Source organism: Ammodytes marinus (genome assembly GCF_949987685.1).
Source record: "Ammodytes marinus genome assembly, chromosome: 9".
NCBI lineage: Eukaryota > Metazoa > Chordata > Actinopteri > Uranoscopiformes > Ammodytidae > Ammodytes > Ammodytes marinus.
The window spans coordinates 729,549-748,755 of record NC_137213.1 but is presented as its reverse complement, the minus strand read 5'-3'; the positions used below and the strand labels follow the sequence as shown (position 1 = coordinate 748,755).

The 19,207-nt window shown below is 41.3% G+C and overlaps 1 protein-coding gene across 1 annotated transcript in view; it reads left to right on the top strand.

The window, feature by feature from the left end:
- Positions 1–19,207, top strand: part of jph1b (junctophilin 1b) — a gene marked incomplete at its 5' end in the record, with an annotated part of 114,826 nt that overhangs the window by 80,836 nt on the left and 14,783 nt on the right. The window contains 3 exons of the mRNA XM_080034436.1: positions 12,110–12,370; positions 14,576–15,003; positions 17,722–17,818. Of these exons, the coding sequence (XP_079890562.1) occupies positions 12,110–12,370; positions 14,576–15,003; positions 17,722–17,802 (770 nt within the window). The 3' untranslated portion in view covers positions 17,803–17,818. The remainder of the gene's footprint in view (positions 1–12,109; positions 12,371–14,575; positions 15,004–17,721; positions 17,819–19,207) is intronic.

Here is a 19,207-nt window from a genome sequence, read left to right as displayed (position 1 = left end):
TATAAGAGCTTGGCAAACTCCTCCCTCAGCTCTGCTTCCACCATGCTGTCTGCCCCTTTGCTGAGGATGTTGGCCTGTCTGGTGAAGGTGCTTTTCGCAGCAGTTCTCTCCTTCTTGAGCTGCTTCACTGTCTTTCCCAAGACATCTTCCGCCATCTTGACCTCACGGACCAGCACGGCTCTCTTCTCCTGCGTTAACAGCTTTTCCTGGACTTCCAAGGCCTTTTATCCTCCTTCCAAGCTGCTCCGCTGGTTTTCAACTGTCAAGTTATCTGGGTTTTGATGTTTAATATGTGCCTGGCACACTTGAAATGGCAGGTATGAGAGAGAGGACGCAGGACAACTCAAATCCGTTTTCCTTTGTTTTTATTTTGACATGAATTTTGCAACATGCATTTTCGATGAGGAATTGGGATTAGGTTGAAAACCTATTGATATAACAGTGAAAAATGAAATCAAGTTAGTTCTTCAGATATAATCAAAATGCATCATCAACCATTTAAATTGAATCCAAATAAATCAGTAAGATATTATCAAACTAAATTATATAATTACAATATCAATATATATGTTCTCCCAGAACATATCATGCTGTGTCTGAAATCGCGCACTTCTGTACTTACACTTACTTTTTTGAGTGCACTTTGCGCAAAAACGGAGAGTGTGCCAAAATGCAGTGCACTGTAAGTTCCTCGGTCGTGCACTCAAAACGGTCTAAAACTTGAGTGTGGAGCGATGGACACTTTCCACACTCAACGGCCGCCATCTTGCCTACGTAGCGGAGAGGACGGAACATTAAAATCAAAATAGAGGAGCTTGAAGCAACTGTGGAGACGGACGCGCTCTACAAATTTGTTTAGTTTTTCCGTACAACTACACTGTTTTAGACTGTATCCGACCGTTTAAAAAAAAATACCACCGAAGAAGAACCTTCAAAATACAAAGTCATTTCCGGTAGGTGCGCGACGGCAGTTTGGACAGTGCACTGTAGAAATGAGAGCACTGCGTCTATAAGTAAGTGTACTGTAGGGATAATAAAGTGCACTCAATGTAAGTGCACTTACGTGAGTGCGCGATTTCAGACACAGCCTCAGTGTTTCCCCTAGAATGTTTTTTAGGCCCGGTGGTAAGAGCTGATAAAGAGTATGCGTGCCGCGTGCGTACCAAATTTCTAGAAGAAATTGGCCAAAACGAACCCCATTTGAAGGCCCGTTAAAAATGAGGGCATAGGGTTATGCTTTCACATTCAGTACGTTTGTACTGTACATGTGGTGTTTCTCACAGGATTTTTAGATCCTGCTGGGTGAGAATGGACCTTCTAGTGGGGGGCCTGGGGGCATGCCCCTGCAGAAGAGAACCTTATCCTTTTTAAAGTTAAATGCATCAATCTGGTGCACTAATTATGTGCTCTGTAAACAACTGTCATATGTCCTGCCTATAACAATTTTCTGTAATAATTTGGAGACACAAGCTATGCAAACTATTGAAGAAAAACACATGGATTTCAATAAAAAACAATAAACACTAAGATCTAATATAGACAGGTCCTGTCTAGTAGGCCTTCTCATTTCTGGAATAATCTGCCTCTATAATAGCTAGCCTATTGAAACATTTTCTTTATTTTTTTTATGGAAATAGCCTTGTTGAAAATAAATGAATTAACATAGGCTACACATCATGATTAGCCTATCAACATGTGTGCTACATAAGGCAAATTCCCTATTCCGACCATTATATTTCATCTAGCCTATTCCTCAATTTAAAACATAAAAATAAAGTAGCATTGAAAATACAAAGAAATACAGCTTGTAGGCCTACAATAGCCTGCTGTTTTCAAGATAACTTAACAGTTAAAACAATAAATTAATTTGTCCCTTGAAAATAAATGAATGCTTTTCTGAGAATGTCAAAGGCAGTAGCAGTGTGGCACTTCTGTAAACTTACTGAAACGAGTGCATGCCCTTTTTTCTGCGCTGTCTCTGCTGTTGATACAGATTGGTTGTGTTGCCAAAGCGACGTAGCGATTTTAACTTTCTAAGTTTTGCTCAGCACTTTTTCCTGTTCAACGTCCCTGTTACTGAGTCCTTAATATCTCCATAGAGCAGGCGCTGGTTTTATTTTTGCCATTAGTTCAGCGTTTGCTTGCTAGTCCTGCTCCTGCTCATTGGCTTCCGTGTTTAACAAGGGCGCACCGAATGCACACGCGCATCGCGCCCGCCGTGCGCAGACTACACACACACGCAGACACACAGATCAGATGATCGGATGATCAAACGAGAGGTTGTAAAGACAGGCGCACACGAGGGGTAGACCGACAGTGCCCCGCAGACGCTCGCAAATGATTATTACGGAATCAATGAGAAATTGATTAAAAAAAAATATATATATATATTTTTTCTTTTTTTAAGTCAGGCTGCTGTTGGCCTGGCGGGGGGGCCCGTTGGCCTGGCGGCCCCGCCAGGCCTGTATAATGGTAGGGGAAACACTGCATATAACAGTATAAAATATACACCATGAAAGACAATACATTACATTATTTATTAATTAATATATTTAATAAGTGGGTCAATATATATTACAAAGAGCATTATTTAGGCATCAATGACCTTCCATACGTACATTTCCACCATGTGCGCCTTCACCAAATGTGCCCAAGACGTCACTAAGGACGTCTGCGCTGTCCGATGCGCTGTCACATAGAAGACATGACAAAAGTGAAAAAGTGCCAGACCCCTGTGCACTGTGCAAACTATACCTCGGTGCAAAAAGAGAAAATACATACCAATGCGTGCTCTCGCGTTCTCCCGTGCGCAAACCCTTCATGGCCCGACCGGAAACTGCGGACCTTTATCACCTCAATTGTGCGCCCTCACCCCACGTGCCGCAATCAAGCAAGTGCCGCCCGGTGTGATCGCAAATCAAAAGAGTTTCATACACAGGAAAGATGCCACCACTGATATATGTTCTAAAGCACCACCAAATCTAAATCTAAATGTGACATCTGTCTTAACAATAAGCCACATTAATATTTATTGGCAATACTTTATACAGTGCTCAGCATAAATGAGTACACCCCCTTCAAAAAGTAACATTTTAAACAATATCTCGATGAACAAAAAACTATTTCCAAAATGTTGACAAGACCCAGTTTTATATAATATCTGTTTAACTTATAACATAAAAGTAAGGTTAATAATATAAATTTTCATTTAGAATTTTCAGTTTTACTCAAATTAGGTTGATGCAAAAATGAGTACACCCCACTGAAAGTCTCTGGCGCAAAGCTACATTTTAGACTACTTTAGACTAATCGACCCCAAGTGAGTCTAATTATTCATCATACAGGTGTCCAGCAGACAATTGACTATAAAAGGGTGTTAATTTTATGAAACCCCTTCCCATTTTATGTTGTTAGCAATGGCACCACATGGAAGCGAAATGTAACAAGACCTGAGAAGGAAAATAATTTATTTACACCACAAAGGTGAAGGCTACATGAAGATCAGCAAAGCTTTACTTATCAGTCAGAATAATATGGCAAATGTGGTACACAAATAAAAAAAAGATGGAACTGCAACAATCTCACAGAGACGTCCAGGCCGTCTACGGAAGTTAACACCTTGACAGCAGCGTCTTCTGATGAGAAAGGTCGAAGAAAATCGTCACGCAAGTTCACTGTATTTATCTAAGGAAATAGAAAGCCAAACTGGGGTGACTATTTCTCGTGACACAATACGCCGTATACTGCAGAGGAATGGCATGCATGGGTGCCGTTCACGAAAGAAGCCTCTCCTAAAACCCAGGCATTAAAAAGCCCGCCTAGAGTTTGCCAGGGCCCATGCTGACAAAGATGAAGGCTACTGGGACTCTCTACTCTGGAGTGACGAGACCAAGATAAATGTTTTTGGAACTGATGGCTTCAAAACTGTATGGCGTCCAAAGGTAAGGATCACAAAGAAAAATGCATGGTGCCTACAGTGAAACATGGTGGTGGCAGTGTCCTTTGCATGAGTGCTGTTGGTGTCGGGAAGCTGAATTTCATTGATGGCATCATGAATTCACAGATGTATTGCTCTATATTGAAAGAGAAGATGCTACCATCACTCCGTGCCCTTGGTCTTCGAGCACTTTTCCAACATGACCATGATCTTAAACACACATCTAAGGCCACTGTTGGATATCTGAGGAAGAACAGGGTGAAAGTGATTCAGTGGCCAAGTAGTAGTGTCTCCTGATATGAACCCAAATGAACACCTATGGGGAATTCTGAAGAAACAAGTTGAGCATCACTCTCCATCCAGCATCCAGTCTCTAAAAGAGGCCATTCTTGAAGAATGGAAAAAGTTCGATGGAGCAAAATGTTGTCAACTTGTCCATTCCATGCCTAGAAGACTTGGTGCTGTCATTAAAAATCATGGAGGCGATACAAAATACTAGATGTAGTAGTTTTTGTTGCGGGGTGTACTCATTTTTGCAACGCCCTTATTTGATTAAAACTGAAAAATGTGTAATCTAATTTATATTATTAACCTTACTTTCAGGTTATAAGTTAAACAGATGTTATGTTATATAAAACTGGGTCTTGTCAACATTTTGGAAATAGTTTTTGTGTTCATTGAGATATTGTTTAAAATTTTACTTTTCAAAGGGGGTGTACTCATTTATGCTGAGCACTGTATATAGTCTCAGGTATGCCCCATGCTGCTGTCCCTTGAGTTTAAAGAGTTATACTGAGTAGCCAGGATTAGTGCACAAATTGACATCCCCGCACATAGTTTTTACCATTTCGATAGCAGCTGGCAATATTAATGTCTTGGCAATGATATGCGGCTTCATAACCCTAGCAATGAGATAGCTAACCTCCAAATAGTGGAGCGGCTAAGTGCTTATTTTTGGCAGAATCGTTCAGTTTATGATACAAGCGTGAAAATTGGCATGAGCAATCTCCATGGGTCACTTGACAAGAAAATTGTCCGAGCCATTTGAAATTTCAAGATGGCGGCCATTTTTCAAGATGGCCGTCACCTTAGTGGAGCAGTTCAGTGATATAATGGTTTATTTGGTGATACAAGCATAAAAAATGACATGAACCGTCTCTGTGGGTCACTTGACAATAAGTCACCCACAGGCTACTTGAAATTTCAAGATGGTGGCCATTTTTCAAGATGGCCACCACCTTAGTGGAGCAGTTAGGCTTAAGAAATAATTTAGTTGGTGATACAAACATGACAATTGCCATGAGCCGTCTCAAATGTTAATTTGACAAGAAACCGCCCACAGACACTTGAAATTTCTAGATGGCGGCCATTTTTTCAAGATTGCCACCACCTAAATGGAGCAGTTAAGCGATATAATTGTTTAGTTAGTGACACAAGCATGCAAATTGGTATGAGCAGTCTCTAAGGGTTACTTGACAAGAAAACACTCCCAGCCACTTGAAATTTCTATTTTCAAGATGGCCTCCCCCTGGATCCTCAAAAGATCAATTTTCCGATATGAATGTATTGGGATTTTTCATTAAGGACGATTTGGTGTCATTTTATTTTATATGTTTTAGATTATGCTAAAGGCAACTTTTAACGCATCAAAATACAGTTGTGTTGATTTGTTTTATCATTGATAGATTAGACAAGAGTGAATATCTGCACTACCAGGGCACACTTGTGATATATCACTGCTGTTAAACTCAGAGTGGGGTTCAATGTCAGCTAATTTTAAAGTTAGTATCCCAAATGCTGTCTAATCTACCCCAAAACAGTTAGATAGCCGCACCTGAATTGACAGGTTGTGCCAGCTCGGGAGAGCCGAGCCAAGGTTAATGGGGTTTTAGTTAACCGTATGGTTTATAGATCGCACGTGATATAAATGGCATTGGATGAACGATCGGACTAAGTGTAGGGATAGGCATGAACTTAGTTGTATCCAATACATCGAAGTGCTTGGTCAAAGATGGTAAAAGGATAAACCCTCGGCCTATGCCTATACATTTGCTGCAGACATGGCAGAAGCCATCATAACAGTTGAGAAAACTAAATGGAACAGATGTTACATTTGTCAGCAGGACACCAAGGAAAAACTCATTCAGCCGAGTTTATTCAACAGAGAGCACGATCATACTGGTTATGATACCATTGCAAGAAATGTTCCATTATTTCATAAGATCAATGCTCTCCCTATCTTACTTAGTCCAACCCGACTAGATGAAGGTGATGGCATAGAAAGCACATTGACAAGAAACAGAGCAAAATATCATTCAAGCTGTAAACTTATGTTCAACAACACAAAGCTGGAAAGGGCCCAAAAGAGAGCATCTACTGCTGCTGAAGACACTGAAGATACCAAAGATATCCATGTCAAGAGGCCAAGAGGATCCCAGCCCTCGAAAGCTTTGTGCTTTATCTGTGAAGATGAGAGTGCAACGACAATGACAATTAAACTTAATGAAAGAGTTAATGAATGTGCCAGGAATCTAAGTGACATGAAGCTCCTTGCAAAGCTTATTGTTGGTGATGTTGTTGCACAGGAATTTAAATACCACCCTGCCTGTCTTGTTGGACTGTACAACAGAGTGCGAGACCATCTCAATGCCATCAAGCATGAGCAGAGCCTCAAAGGTAGCCATAACTGGTATCCCTCTATTTTTTCAGAACTTGTCATCTACATCACGGACATGAAGACCACAAGTGATGCCACGGATCCAGTTATATTTAAGCTTGCAGATCTAGCCTCTCTCTACAAGCAACGACTGCAGCAACTTGGTGTCGAATCACCATATGTGAATTCAACCTGATTGAAGGAGCAGCTGCTTTCTAGCATACCTGAGCTAGAAGAACACAAGGCAGGACGTGATGTACTGCTTGCATTCAAGAAGGACATCAGCTCTGTTCTTTCTGATGTAAGCAAATACAGTACAGCTGAAGCCATTCACTTAGCCAAGGCTGCCAGCATCATACGTAGAGAGATGCTTAATCACAAGACAAAGTTTGACAACAAATGAGGGATTTGTTGAAGAATCTGTTCCACCAACCCTTCTTCAGTTCATCTGCAATATTGAACATAGTGTAGATATCAAGTCACATTTGAATCATGGGGTATTCAAATCAGACATTGCAATTGCACAGTTATTGCAATACAATTGCTACTCTAAGTGCAAAGATGATGCAGCAAACCACAGACACACATTAGGCCGCGAAACTCCATTTGCTGTATACATCGGGATGACGGTGTACGCGAAGACACGAAAACGACAACTTATTGATATGCTTCATGAGAATGGAATTAACATCTCCTATGACAGGGTGTTGGAAGTTTCCGCACTGCTAGGAGAATCTGTAGTGAACCAGTATGTGGTAGATGGGGTTGTATGCCCACCGATTCTGCGAAAGGGACTCTTCACCACATCTGCTATGGACAACATTGACCATAATCCCACAGCAACAACAGCAAATATCTCCTTTCATGGTACAAGTATTTCCATGTTTCAACATCCAACCCTTAACAATGGCGGCCAGATAAGGCCACCACTCCACCTTTCAAATAACAGACCAAAGAAGGTTCCTGAGATTCCTGAATCCTTCTCTAACATCCAACCAACTTTTTTCAATAAGAAAAACCCAAAGCCCCGTCCTGTAGCCAACCTACCATTGCCAGACATCATTGTATTCAGCAGAAACTTTGCACCCGAGTATGAATGGCTGGAGAAGGTTAGCCTAACCCAAGAAGTCGATGCTTCTTCCACTATAACATGGTCAGCCTACCATGCATCCCAAAGGAGGAGCCAGGGTTTTAATGTCAGCATTACATCACTGCTTCCCCTCTTCCGAGACCAAGCCCACTCTGTCGCAACAATAAAGCATGTTATGGACAAAGTTAGGGATACAGTAGCATTCCTGAATCCAGGACAAATACCAGTCATAGCTGCTGACCGGCCACTATATGCTCTTGCAAAGCAGATCCAATGGCACTGGCCAGAGCAATATGGAGAAGACAAATATGTGATCATGTTTGGAGGTCTACATATTGAATTGACAGCGTTTAAATCTATCGGAACGCTACTCAAAGACAGTGGATGGACTAGTGCCCTCGTTGAGGCTGGGGTAGCCTCACCTGGTACAGCAGATTCATTTATTTCCGCATCAAGTGTAACTAGAACACGGTACGCACATCAGATAACAGTATGCAGTCTGTATGAGCTCATGAAAGATGCATACAATGCATACAAGGAAGAGACACCTGACAACACTAACACCACTTTTGAGGTGTGGTGCACGGAGCAGAAGAGTCCACAGTTCATGTTCTGGTTTCTCATTTATAGGATGGAGCTGACCATTCTCATTTTGATCCGATCATTTCGAGAAGGTAACTTCAGACTGTATCGTGAGTCACTGTTTGAACTTATCCCATACTTTTTTGCCAACAACAATGTGAATTATGCTCGATGGCTTCCAATACACCTTTGAGACATGATGTGCATTGAGGAGCAACATCCAGAAGTGGCTGCAGAGTTCCACAAGGGGAACTTTGTAGTACATAAGTCAGATAGAGCTTTCTCTGCAGTGGCTATTGATCAGGCTCATGGATGGCTCAATGCTGTGATCAAAGGTGATGGGGGAGCAGTCGGGCTGACAGAGAACCCATCAGCACTTCGAAGATCGATGTTAGCAGGTCCAGAGGTGAGCCGTCTAGTTGCGAACTATGAAGCTGTGTCAGGAGCTAAAGATTCTTAAGCCTAACTGCTCCACTAAGGTGGTGGCCATCTTGGAAAATGGCCGCCATCTTGAAATTTCAAGTAGCTGTGGGTGGCTTATTGTCAAGTGACCCACAGAGACTGCTCATGCCAATTTTCATGCTTGTATCACCAAATAAACCACTGTATCACTTAACTGCTCAACTAAGGTGTCAGCCATCTTGAAAAATGGCCGCCATCTTGAAATTTCAAATGGCTCGGACAATTTTCTTGTCAAGTGACCCATGGAGACTGCTCATGCCAATTTTCACGCTTGTGTCATAAACTGAACGATTATATCACTTAGCCGCTCCACTAAAAGACACTTTCAGGGCCCATTCACTTATAGTCACAGCCTTTTTGAAGTACACTCGCTGCTTATTCAGCTCGGCAAATTTCTTTTTGTAATAAGATCTTGGTTTGCCGACATGCCCTTTGTGTTTTGTCTGAAAGTATATATATATATATATAAAGCTATTTAGTACTTTTTTCTTGAATAATTTTTGGAGGCACAGAATTACCAAAAAGCAGAAAGTACAGGTATAAAAAATCCAGTCAGTTTTGGGAATTTTATAAATAATCCCTTATCCCGAAGCTCCTTCTCTCTTTGAAGTCTTCGTTTATTTTTTTAAATTAATCAATATAGGCCCCTGATCTTTGTGGCCCGGAACAATGTTATTTAAAAAATAACAAAAATGTACTGCCAAATGATCGGCCCCTGATCTCCGTACGTCCCCTCCTACGAAGATCAGGGGCCTATCATGAGCCAGTCAATAATTTATTTTTAAATCATATTTTTCGGGCTCTTCAAAGATGAGGGACATATATTGAGCCAGTACTTTTTTTTTCACAAATTTTTACTAGAAATTTCAGGCGATCCCACTTAAATTCCAGGTGACCCCACATGGGGTCGCGACCCACAGGTTGAGAACCCCTGCCTTAGGGTGCCCCAGGGTGACTTCACATGAAATGCCCCTATCCTACAACTTTACACAAACATTATACATCCCACATGGGGTCGCGACCCACAGGTTGAGAACCCCTGATTTACATTAAACGTAGCTAATGCACAAATATTCAAAGTGCTACCGTCTCGCCATCGATGGTCATATCAAAATTATTTTTAATAACTTTTTTTCGTACGTGTCTGTAGATGTTCTGTGCAAAGTTGGTGTCAATTGTGCAAAAATTGTGGGAGCTGAAATGAAAAGTAATTTTTTCAGTTTTTGAACACATTTTTTTAATAAGTCTTCGTTTCATATTTGTAGGCCATATTTTTTATACAGACTCAGGTATGTCCCAAGATGGTCTACCTTGAGTTTTAAGCGGCTAGTGGATTTTTTTAGGGCGTTTCTGTAGGCTGATTGCAGCAACGGGCATGCAGTTTAGAATAGTTCTGATTTACTAACATAAGCACTGTGGTAGGAGCAAATGTGGCAAGGCCTGCTGCACATCACTGACTACAGGACCACCACCAGCACCATCAGCTCCACAGACAACTTGCCAGATGAGCTCAAAACCTTTTACACCTGCTTCGAGACCTCCAGCCACACCAGGAGCACCCTCCCCCTCTCGCTCTCCAACCTGGAAAATAATGATTCCTACATCAGGACGCTCTTTGTGGATTACAGCTCCACCTTCAATACAGTCATCCCCCCATCCTCTACACCCTGTTCACTCATGTCTCCTCCCTGTTCACTCATGTCTCCTCCCACATAGACAACACCATCCTGAAGTTTGCAGACGACACTGCAGTGATAGGACGCATCACGGGTGGGGACTAAGCGGCCTACAGGAGGGAGGTGGCCAGTCTGGTGTCATGGTGTGAGGACAATAACCTCACCCTCAACACGGACAAGACCAAGGAGATGATAGTGGAAGAAGAGGAGTCCTCATCGGCCACTGTTCATCGGGGAGCTTGAAGTAGAGAGGGTGAGCAGCTTCAAGTACCTCGGCGTCCACATCAGCGACGACCTCACTTGCAGTAGTAGTAGCAGTAGCAGTAGCGCGCAGTTGAGGTAGGATGTGTGTTCCAGGGGTTAGAGTGGCCTTTTATTGTGGCCACCAGAACACCAGAACGTGATAATGGGAACAGTTCTCCCTTGAAGAAAAGTCTCCAGTCTCAATGGGATTTACCTGTATAAATAAAGGTTTAAAAAAAATTAAATTAAAAAAATTGCAATAAAGCAAAACTGCACATTGCAGTGGCCTTTTAATGTGGCCACTTTAAGGCCCACCTGTGCAATATTCAATTCAATATTTTATAATATAAAATGTGACCAGCAGCAGTATCTCCTCAGGAAACGCAATTCCTTTGGAGTCAGCAAAAACATCTTGCTAACTTTCTATTAACCCTTCTTCGAGAGCATCTCTACATTCTCCATAACTTGCTTGTTCCACTCCATCAGCCTACAGAACAGAAACCGCCTGGAGAGTACGGCCAGAGCCTGCTCAAAGATCATTGGACTTTCAACAATAACTCTCTCTTCCATCTATCACCAGCAAACACTCAGGTTAGCCAACGGGATCATGCAGAACCTCTCACATTCTCTAGACCCCGCTGCAGAGTGGCTCCCTTCAGGGCGCCGACTTTGCTGCCCCGGCTGCAGGACACAGAGGAGAAAAGCAACCTTTGTTCCCAAGGCTGTTCACCTCCTCAACTCCTCCTAAACCCCCCAACTGGGCTTGTGCATGCCCCACACGGACTGGCAAAGCCGCAAAGTCTGTTTTGCACTCTCCCTCCCATGAACTGTTAACAGCATAACTACCTCGCTACCATCTTATAATTGTATTCTCACCAGTATGGTATTTATTAATTGATTGCACTCTATATTTCTGTCATATTTTACACTTTTTAAGGGTCAGTTCTCCATTTAGAAACATACACTGTACATATTTTATACACATGTTATATACTGTATATATTTGTGTATTTGTACAAACCTGTATCTTGTGTGTATTGTCTGTCAGGTGGCAATGCTGTGTTTTTGTTTTGTTTTTATGTTTGGAACTTACTTTTGTCCTTTGTGATGCTGCTGCTCTGTGTGCCTTCAATTGCCCCCTCGGGGACAAATAAAGTTTTTTTAATTGAATTTGAATTCATGTTGTCTAATCAGCATATTGATATACGACACCTGTGAGGTGGGGTGGATTATCTCGGCAAAGGAGAAATGCTCACTAACAGATTTCGACAGGTCTGTGAACAATATTTGAGAGAGATGGTTATTTTGTGTATATAGAAGAAGTTTAGATGTTTGAGTTAAGCTCATGAAAAATGGTAGCAAAAACAAAAGTGTTGTGTTTATAATTTTGTTCAGTGTATAACTTATAGTCACTGATGGTCACTACTACGAAAATAACTTTTTTAACTTCTGTGTGATTTCAGGTCCTGACTACATACGGCAGAAGAATAATGAGCCAATAGAGGTAAAGGAGGTTGTGGAGGAGAAAAAAAAATCTCCTTCAGGGAGCCCTCATTTCTACAGGAAAGGCACAACACCCAACCAGTCTCCATCTCAGAGCCCAGCTCCCAGTCCCACTCCTTCACCCACCGCTGTTAGAAAGACCTTTTTCTGGAGTAAAAGTCCTGCCACGGACACTACTGTGAAAGAGAACAAAACCCTAACAGCTGAGTCTTTGACAGCAGGTAAGAAACATCAGCAATAAACAGTCAGTTGATAGTTTTAAAGGTCCCATATTATGCAAAATGCACTTTTTCAATGATTTTTAACATAGATATAGGTCCACGGTGTGCCTAGAGACTTCCAAGTATCAACAAACAAAAAAAATCCTTTCGTAAAACCTCCCCAATACACTCCAATCATAATTCTCAAAAAAAAAACAGGGAAGCCACCTCCCACCACATTAGTAACCAGAAACTTCCAACATGCAATAGTCTGTGATACCCCCCCCCCCCCTATTTCTTATTGGTCCACGGCCCCCAGATGGAAAAATGTTCCTTCATCAGCCATATTGTTTTTCCCTCTAAGCGACAAGATGCCCGTAGAGGCAAGGCCTGCAGAGTGTTGCATAAACCAACACAAAAGCATTTTGCTCATAATCCTCTAATGTATCTTACCCACAGCAGTCTGATATTGCCGCGTTTATAACAAGATAAAGATTAGGAAGCTACTTACGTAGTAATTCCATCGGTGAAACTAAAGGAAATGTTTTTATTGGTAATTTCCCTGACTGGTGTATAGCTATTAGCTTCGGGACAAGCATCCAGATTTAGCTCATAATCACCTATTTGTATTAACCACAGCAGTCTAATAATGCCTAATTTTTAATAACACAACGGATAGGAAGATACTTGTGCATTAATTCAAAACGGTGAAACTAAAGGAAATGTTTTTATTGGTAATTTCCCTGACTGGTGTTTAGCTATTAGCTTTGGGACAAGCATCTTTTGTTATATTTGTAATTATGATGTTTTTAAATCATAGTGTTGTGTAATATTGTTGTTATTATTTGTCTATTTCGGTTTGACATAATGTCAAACAAGTGATTGTCTGTTGTCTATATTGTATGTTTCGGACCCCAGGAAGACTAGCTCTCACTCCGGTGTGTTGCTAATGGGGATCCTAATAAATCAAATCAAATCCAGCTTTAGCTCATAATCACCTATTTGTATTAATAATGCCTCGTTTTTAACAAGACAAAGGATGGGAAGCTATTCCTGTAGAAATCAAACTTTGAAGCTAATGTTTTCACTGGTTTTAAATCGCCTGAGTGTTATTTTTAGCCGTTAGCTCCCGAGTAGCTACGCGATAGCATCACGATTTTTGCCCCTATTACACTAACTTAGCCTTCACATTGCAGTCTAATAATGCCTCAGTTTTAACATGACAAAGGATAGGAAGCTATTCCTGTAGAAATCAAACTTTGAAGCTAATGTTTTCACTGGTTTTAAATCGTCTGAGTGTTATTTTCAGCATTTAGCTCCCGAGTAGCTTCGCAGTAGCCTCCATCTTTTGATTGTGAACATGTTATTTCCATTAGCTTGTGGCTGTCAATGCATCTGTATGAACATTGTATTTCATGTAGACAAGGATCAGTCATGTTCAAAGTATGGCTAAGCTCCTGCGTTAGCAATTTCGGTTATTCACGTGAGGGTAAACCCTGTGTTTATCGCACTCTCTCTAGTATCATGTAATCGCAGCAGAGACGGTTGGAGGGCATAGACCGTGGGAGGGCCCAGCCAGACCGCAGGCTGCAGACACCAAAATAGGCTATCCTGAGATGAGCGGAAAATCAGGGTATAGAGGCTTGCTACAATAAATGATCTGAGCAGGTTTTATAGTAAACGTCTAAACAAATAATTATTAGGGACTACTAAGACCATATAAAATGTACAGAAAACTGCATATTATGGGAGCTTTCTAATTGAAACTATCAACAGGTGGTTTATGATAATCAGATTTATATGAATGGGTGGCAAAGTGCATTTTAAATCATCTTGATATTCAAAGGTTCAGACAGGAATAGTGATTTGGAAGTCAGTCTGAATAAACAGTGAATTCATCAGCAACATGATGAACAGCAGCAACATAGTGAGCAACTACAGTGATTATAACAACAGCATGGTGAGAAGCTGCAGTTCAGAGTATTAAAGTGTGGAATAATGACTTCTCATTCACCCGTTCACACACGCACACAAGTGGCAGCAAGTTATCGTGAAACGAGCTGGCCTGACCATCATGAGCAATTGGAGGTTCAGTGTCTTGCCCAAGATGTAGCCACCAACCCTGTAATTAATGGACAACTCGCTCTACCTCCTGAGCTACAGCCCCTACAACCAATACTGTATGTATGGTTAACTATTTTTCTTCTCCTTTCTTCTACTTGGCAGGCTTAACAAAGGCAGTGTCCAAACTTTCCCTCAGTCACGAAGGGAGGCAACAAGAGAATCCTCCGTCAGTCAAACAAACTGTTACCACAGTGAGCAATTACGCAAGCAATGGGCAGATTCACTCCCAGTACCACGGCTATTACGTCAAAGCAGATGTCAAGATTCCACCACCCGAAGAACCAATTGGTGTGGATGACGACCTTCATCCATCAAGCCTTGCCCGCATGCCGCCACCTGTCAAACAAATTCAGGCACCAACACCAAAATCCCTGCTAGTCCCTAGCACTTCACCAGTTCCACCAAAAGAGCCCTCTAATGCACCAGAGCCTCCCAAGCCAAAAAGACAAGAATCGACAAAACCAAAGAGCCTTGCAGAAACCAAGAAAGCTAGCATGGAAATAGCTCCGGAAATTGTAGATGAGGAGTCGGTGAGTTAGATCAAGTTAGCATAATATTTGACTTACAGTTTGCGTGTATTGTTTTGGAATTTGCTTAGACCCACCCAGAATGAAACCCTCAATCCTGGTAATGTTAATGCCAGCAGTCTTGGGCATGTTCCTCAGAGGGCAGGGAGGGCTGTGAGTTCAGTTGTGAATTCCCTTCTCTGGCTGAAGATGAACTACTTATTGAATTTACCAGATGTTATTTCCAATTAACATCATAACGACGATAATCTGGGCTTCAAATTGCACATGATAACCAAGCTCTTCCAGCTGAGCCACACGTGAAGAAGACTGCCTAACCTTGCAGTGTTTGTTTATTGGATCCCTGTTGTTGTTAAAGGCCCATTGAGTGGTGTAAAGTATGAAAATTATGTGAATCATACCCTACATCAGATTTTGCAGCAATGTGTTAAACAGCGCTCTTCACCACCATCATCAAAACATCAAATGAGGGAACATCTTTTTGAAGAATGGTGTTCAGCCCTCCAGTAGAATTCAGAGACTTGGAGAGTCAATGGTGGCTCAGCACCTTACTAAAACACATTATGTTGGTTTTATCATTTCAATGTTCAGGATAATGACCTATAACATAAATAAACACAATCAAGTGTTTCTGTAAGATGTAAAACAATACAAATAGTGCAAAGAAAAATAATATAAAATATATGTAATGGATATAAACCAGTGAAAGATTATGATCAGTATACGCATGTACAAGATTAAAAAATGGTGCATTTTAAACTGTAAAAATGTCATCTTTAATTGAAGTAAGAAGATGTTTTTGCGTTAATGGTTAGTTGAAATTAGAGTGACCCTGGGGGTAGAAACTGTTCTGGTGATGGTTGTTTGTGCCTTTTTGGTGGTGGAGTCTATTTTGGATATCCTCTCCAGTCCTGGATGACTGTAGCCTCGAAATCCAGACCCATATCTAGAACGTCAAGGGTCTGGCCACGATCAATAGACCTAAGTGTGCATTTCAAACAGCACTGCACGCAACCAATCAGAGCAAGGAACAAGGTGACGTATTAAGCACTGTTCGTTTAGGGAACAGAGGGGTTAACTGGTAAATTAAACTTTTGGCGTGGTCGGTCGGCAAAACAGAACATTCCTATTTCTTGCTAATGAAAGATTTGAGTACCGTCTTCCAAATCGTTAAGTGTCGAGGCCAAAGCCATCTCAAACAACTAATCCACAGCCATCTCTGTTTACTGTCACGGCTTTGACGGCACATGCACAGCACTGTTGTCTTCCAGTTACGTCTGCCCCAGAGCACTGGCCCGCCCATATCAGATAGAACCAATTGAAACATAGCTCAGAATTTTCTGACATATTTAATGAGCTTCAATGGAGAGTGTCCAGATCAACAGGTGCAGCAAAAACAAATTGGAGTAATTTTGAAGTAGAGGACTTCTGGAATTGTCCACAAACTTGTGTTTGTCCCTGGGAAGAATAATGCATTCCCGTGTTGACCTGTTTGGCCCACTGTAAATAAAATAGTATCATGGAAAAAAAGCAGAGAAAAGGAGCGCTTCTTTTTGGTGCAGGGGTGGTCCAATAGCAACAAAACAGTTTTTATTCTATGAGCTGTAAGCCGTAATCATAAAAATCAAAACAAAAGAAAGGCCTGACATATTTCACTGAGTGTAATGAATCTACACTCAACAAAAATATAAACGCAACACTTTTGTTTTTGCTCCCATTTTTCATGAGATGGACTTAAAGATCTAAAATTAATTCCAGATACACAATTGTACCATTTCTCTCAAACATTGTTCACAAATCTGTCTAAATGTGTGATAGTGAGCACTTCTGCTTTGCTGAGATAATCCATCCCACCTCACAGGTGTGCCACATCAAGATGCTGATCTGACATCATGATTAGTGCACAGGTGTGCCTTAGACTGTCCACAATAAAAGGCCACTCTGAAATGTGCATTTTTTTGCTTTATTGGGGGTCTGGGGACTCAGAACCAGTCAGTATCTGGTGTGACCACCATTTGCCTCATGCAGTGCAACACATCTTCTTCGCATAGAGTTTATCAGATTGTCAGTTGTGGCCTGTGGAATGTTGGTCCAATGGCCACAACTGACAATCTGATAAAGGTCAGAGGAGGATGGGCAGACTGGTTCAAGATGATAGAAAGGCAACAGTAACTGTAATAACCACTCGTTACAACCAGGGTATGTAGAATACCATCTCTGAACGGAAAATACGACCAACCTTGAACCAGATGGGCTACAGCAACAGAAGACCCCACCGGGTGCCACTCCTGTCAGCTAAGAACAGGAAACTGAGGCTACAATTTGCACAGGCTCACCAAAATTGGACAATAAAAGTTCGGAAAAGTCTTGCCTGGTCTGATGTGTCTCAATTTCAGTTGCAAAATTCAGATGGTAGGGTCAAAATTTGGAGTAAACAACATGGATCTATCCTACCTTGCACCATCAATCAAGCCAGGTTAAAAGCCGCTTAAATCCCCTTTCTTCCCCATTCTGATGCTCGGTATGACTTCAGCACATTGTCTTGACCACGTCTACATGCCTAAATGTATTGAGTTGCGGCCATGTGATTGGAAGATTAGCTTTTTTTCTTTATAACGATTGAACAGGTGTACCTAATAAAGTGGCCGCTGAGTGTATATATATACAGTATGGCAGCATTCAAGTCTAACATAACAACAAAACTTTATTCTCTTTTCACAGGGCCCTAACTCTATCTTGGTCGCTCTGGTGATGATGCTCAACGTTGGCCTAGCAATAATTTTTGTACATTTCCTCACCTGACCAAATCTTGACACAGGTAAGAATGTAAATAAACTACTTAGTTCCCAGGAGTATACGCTTGTCATGACTTAAACTATGTTGGGGTTAGGGTTGCAAAATTCCGGGAATTTTCAAAGTTGGAAACTTTCCATGGGAATTAATGGGAATAAACGGGAATTTACTAAATTTAAAGCAACCCAAATGCATTAAATCCTTCTAACAATGTTATGTCAGTCCAGGCAAATGTTCTAGACAGTAAAAAGCTGTTTTTTCCACTAAGTTTTATAATATTTATGAACATTTAAATTCCAAATCAGATTTTTTTTAAAAGCTTATTGAGACCCAACTTGATTTTACTAGACCAGGTTTACAAAACAGTGATTTTAAATATAGTTGGGTAAAATATATTTTAGCATAATCTTGACTAAAACAACCAGATTTCAGTACACTTGGGAAGTTGCACATAGCACACTGCTTACTGCAGGGGTACTGAGACCACGCCCCCTTTATTTATTTAACCTTTGTTTTTCCAGATAAAACATTAAGAACAGTTTCTTATTTACAATATTGATCTGGTCCAAGAGGCCCCACTAGGAATAAAGGTACAGATAACAAATACACAAGCATGACTCACTTAGACAAATATAAAACGGATATACAAATGCACAGCCTATGTACAGTAAAAAAAATAGATAACACAAATGCACTAAAAACTAGTCAGGGGACGGGCGTAGAGATCTGGACAGGGTGTAATAATTTAAAAAAAACACAAAAATTAAACGGATGTATGCGTGTGTGCGTGCGAGCATGTGCGTGTGTATGCGAGCGGATGCATGTGTCTGGGTGGGAAATAAACAAAAATTAAGATGTGTCAATGATATATTTTGTGTAAAGGGTGTATGCAAGTGAGAAACAGTAGAATCAACAGGAGCAGGGGGGGTCTACTAAAACGATGTTAAGTTTCTGCTTGAAGGCAGACTGTGAAGTAAACGCTTTAAGTTTGAGAGTGTCTTGAATGTTGTTCCAGTCAAAAGATGCTGCAAAATGAAAGGAGTTTCGGCCGAAGGTAGTCCTGGTGAGTGGGTTGGTGAGTTTGATAAGGTCAGATGATCTTCTTGTGCGGTAAGTGCTTCTGGATAGATGGAGAAGGGAGGAAAGGTAAGACGGGGTCTTGCCCAGGAGTGTCTTATAAATAAACTGGAGCCAATGTCGCAGTCGGCGGGTTTGGAGGGAGGGCGACTCCACCAGTTTTAATAGTTCACAGTGGTGTGTATGAAAGGGAGCATTGGTGGCAAAGCGGATAGCTGAATGGTGAAGAACGTTTGTTTAGCGCTGTTTTTGAAGCCATTTTATAGATTGTGTCACCGTAGTCAAGAATGGGCAGGATGGTCATTTTTACAAGTGTAAGTTCAGCAGAGCGTGTGAA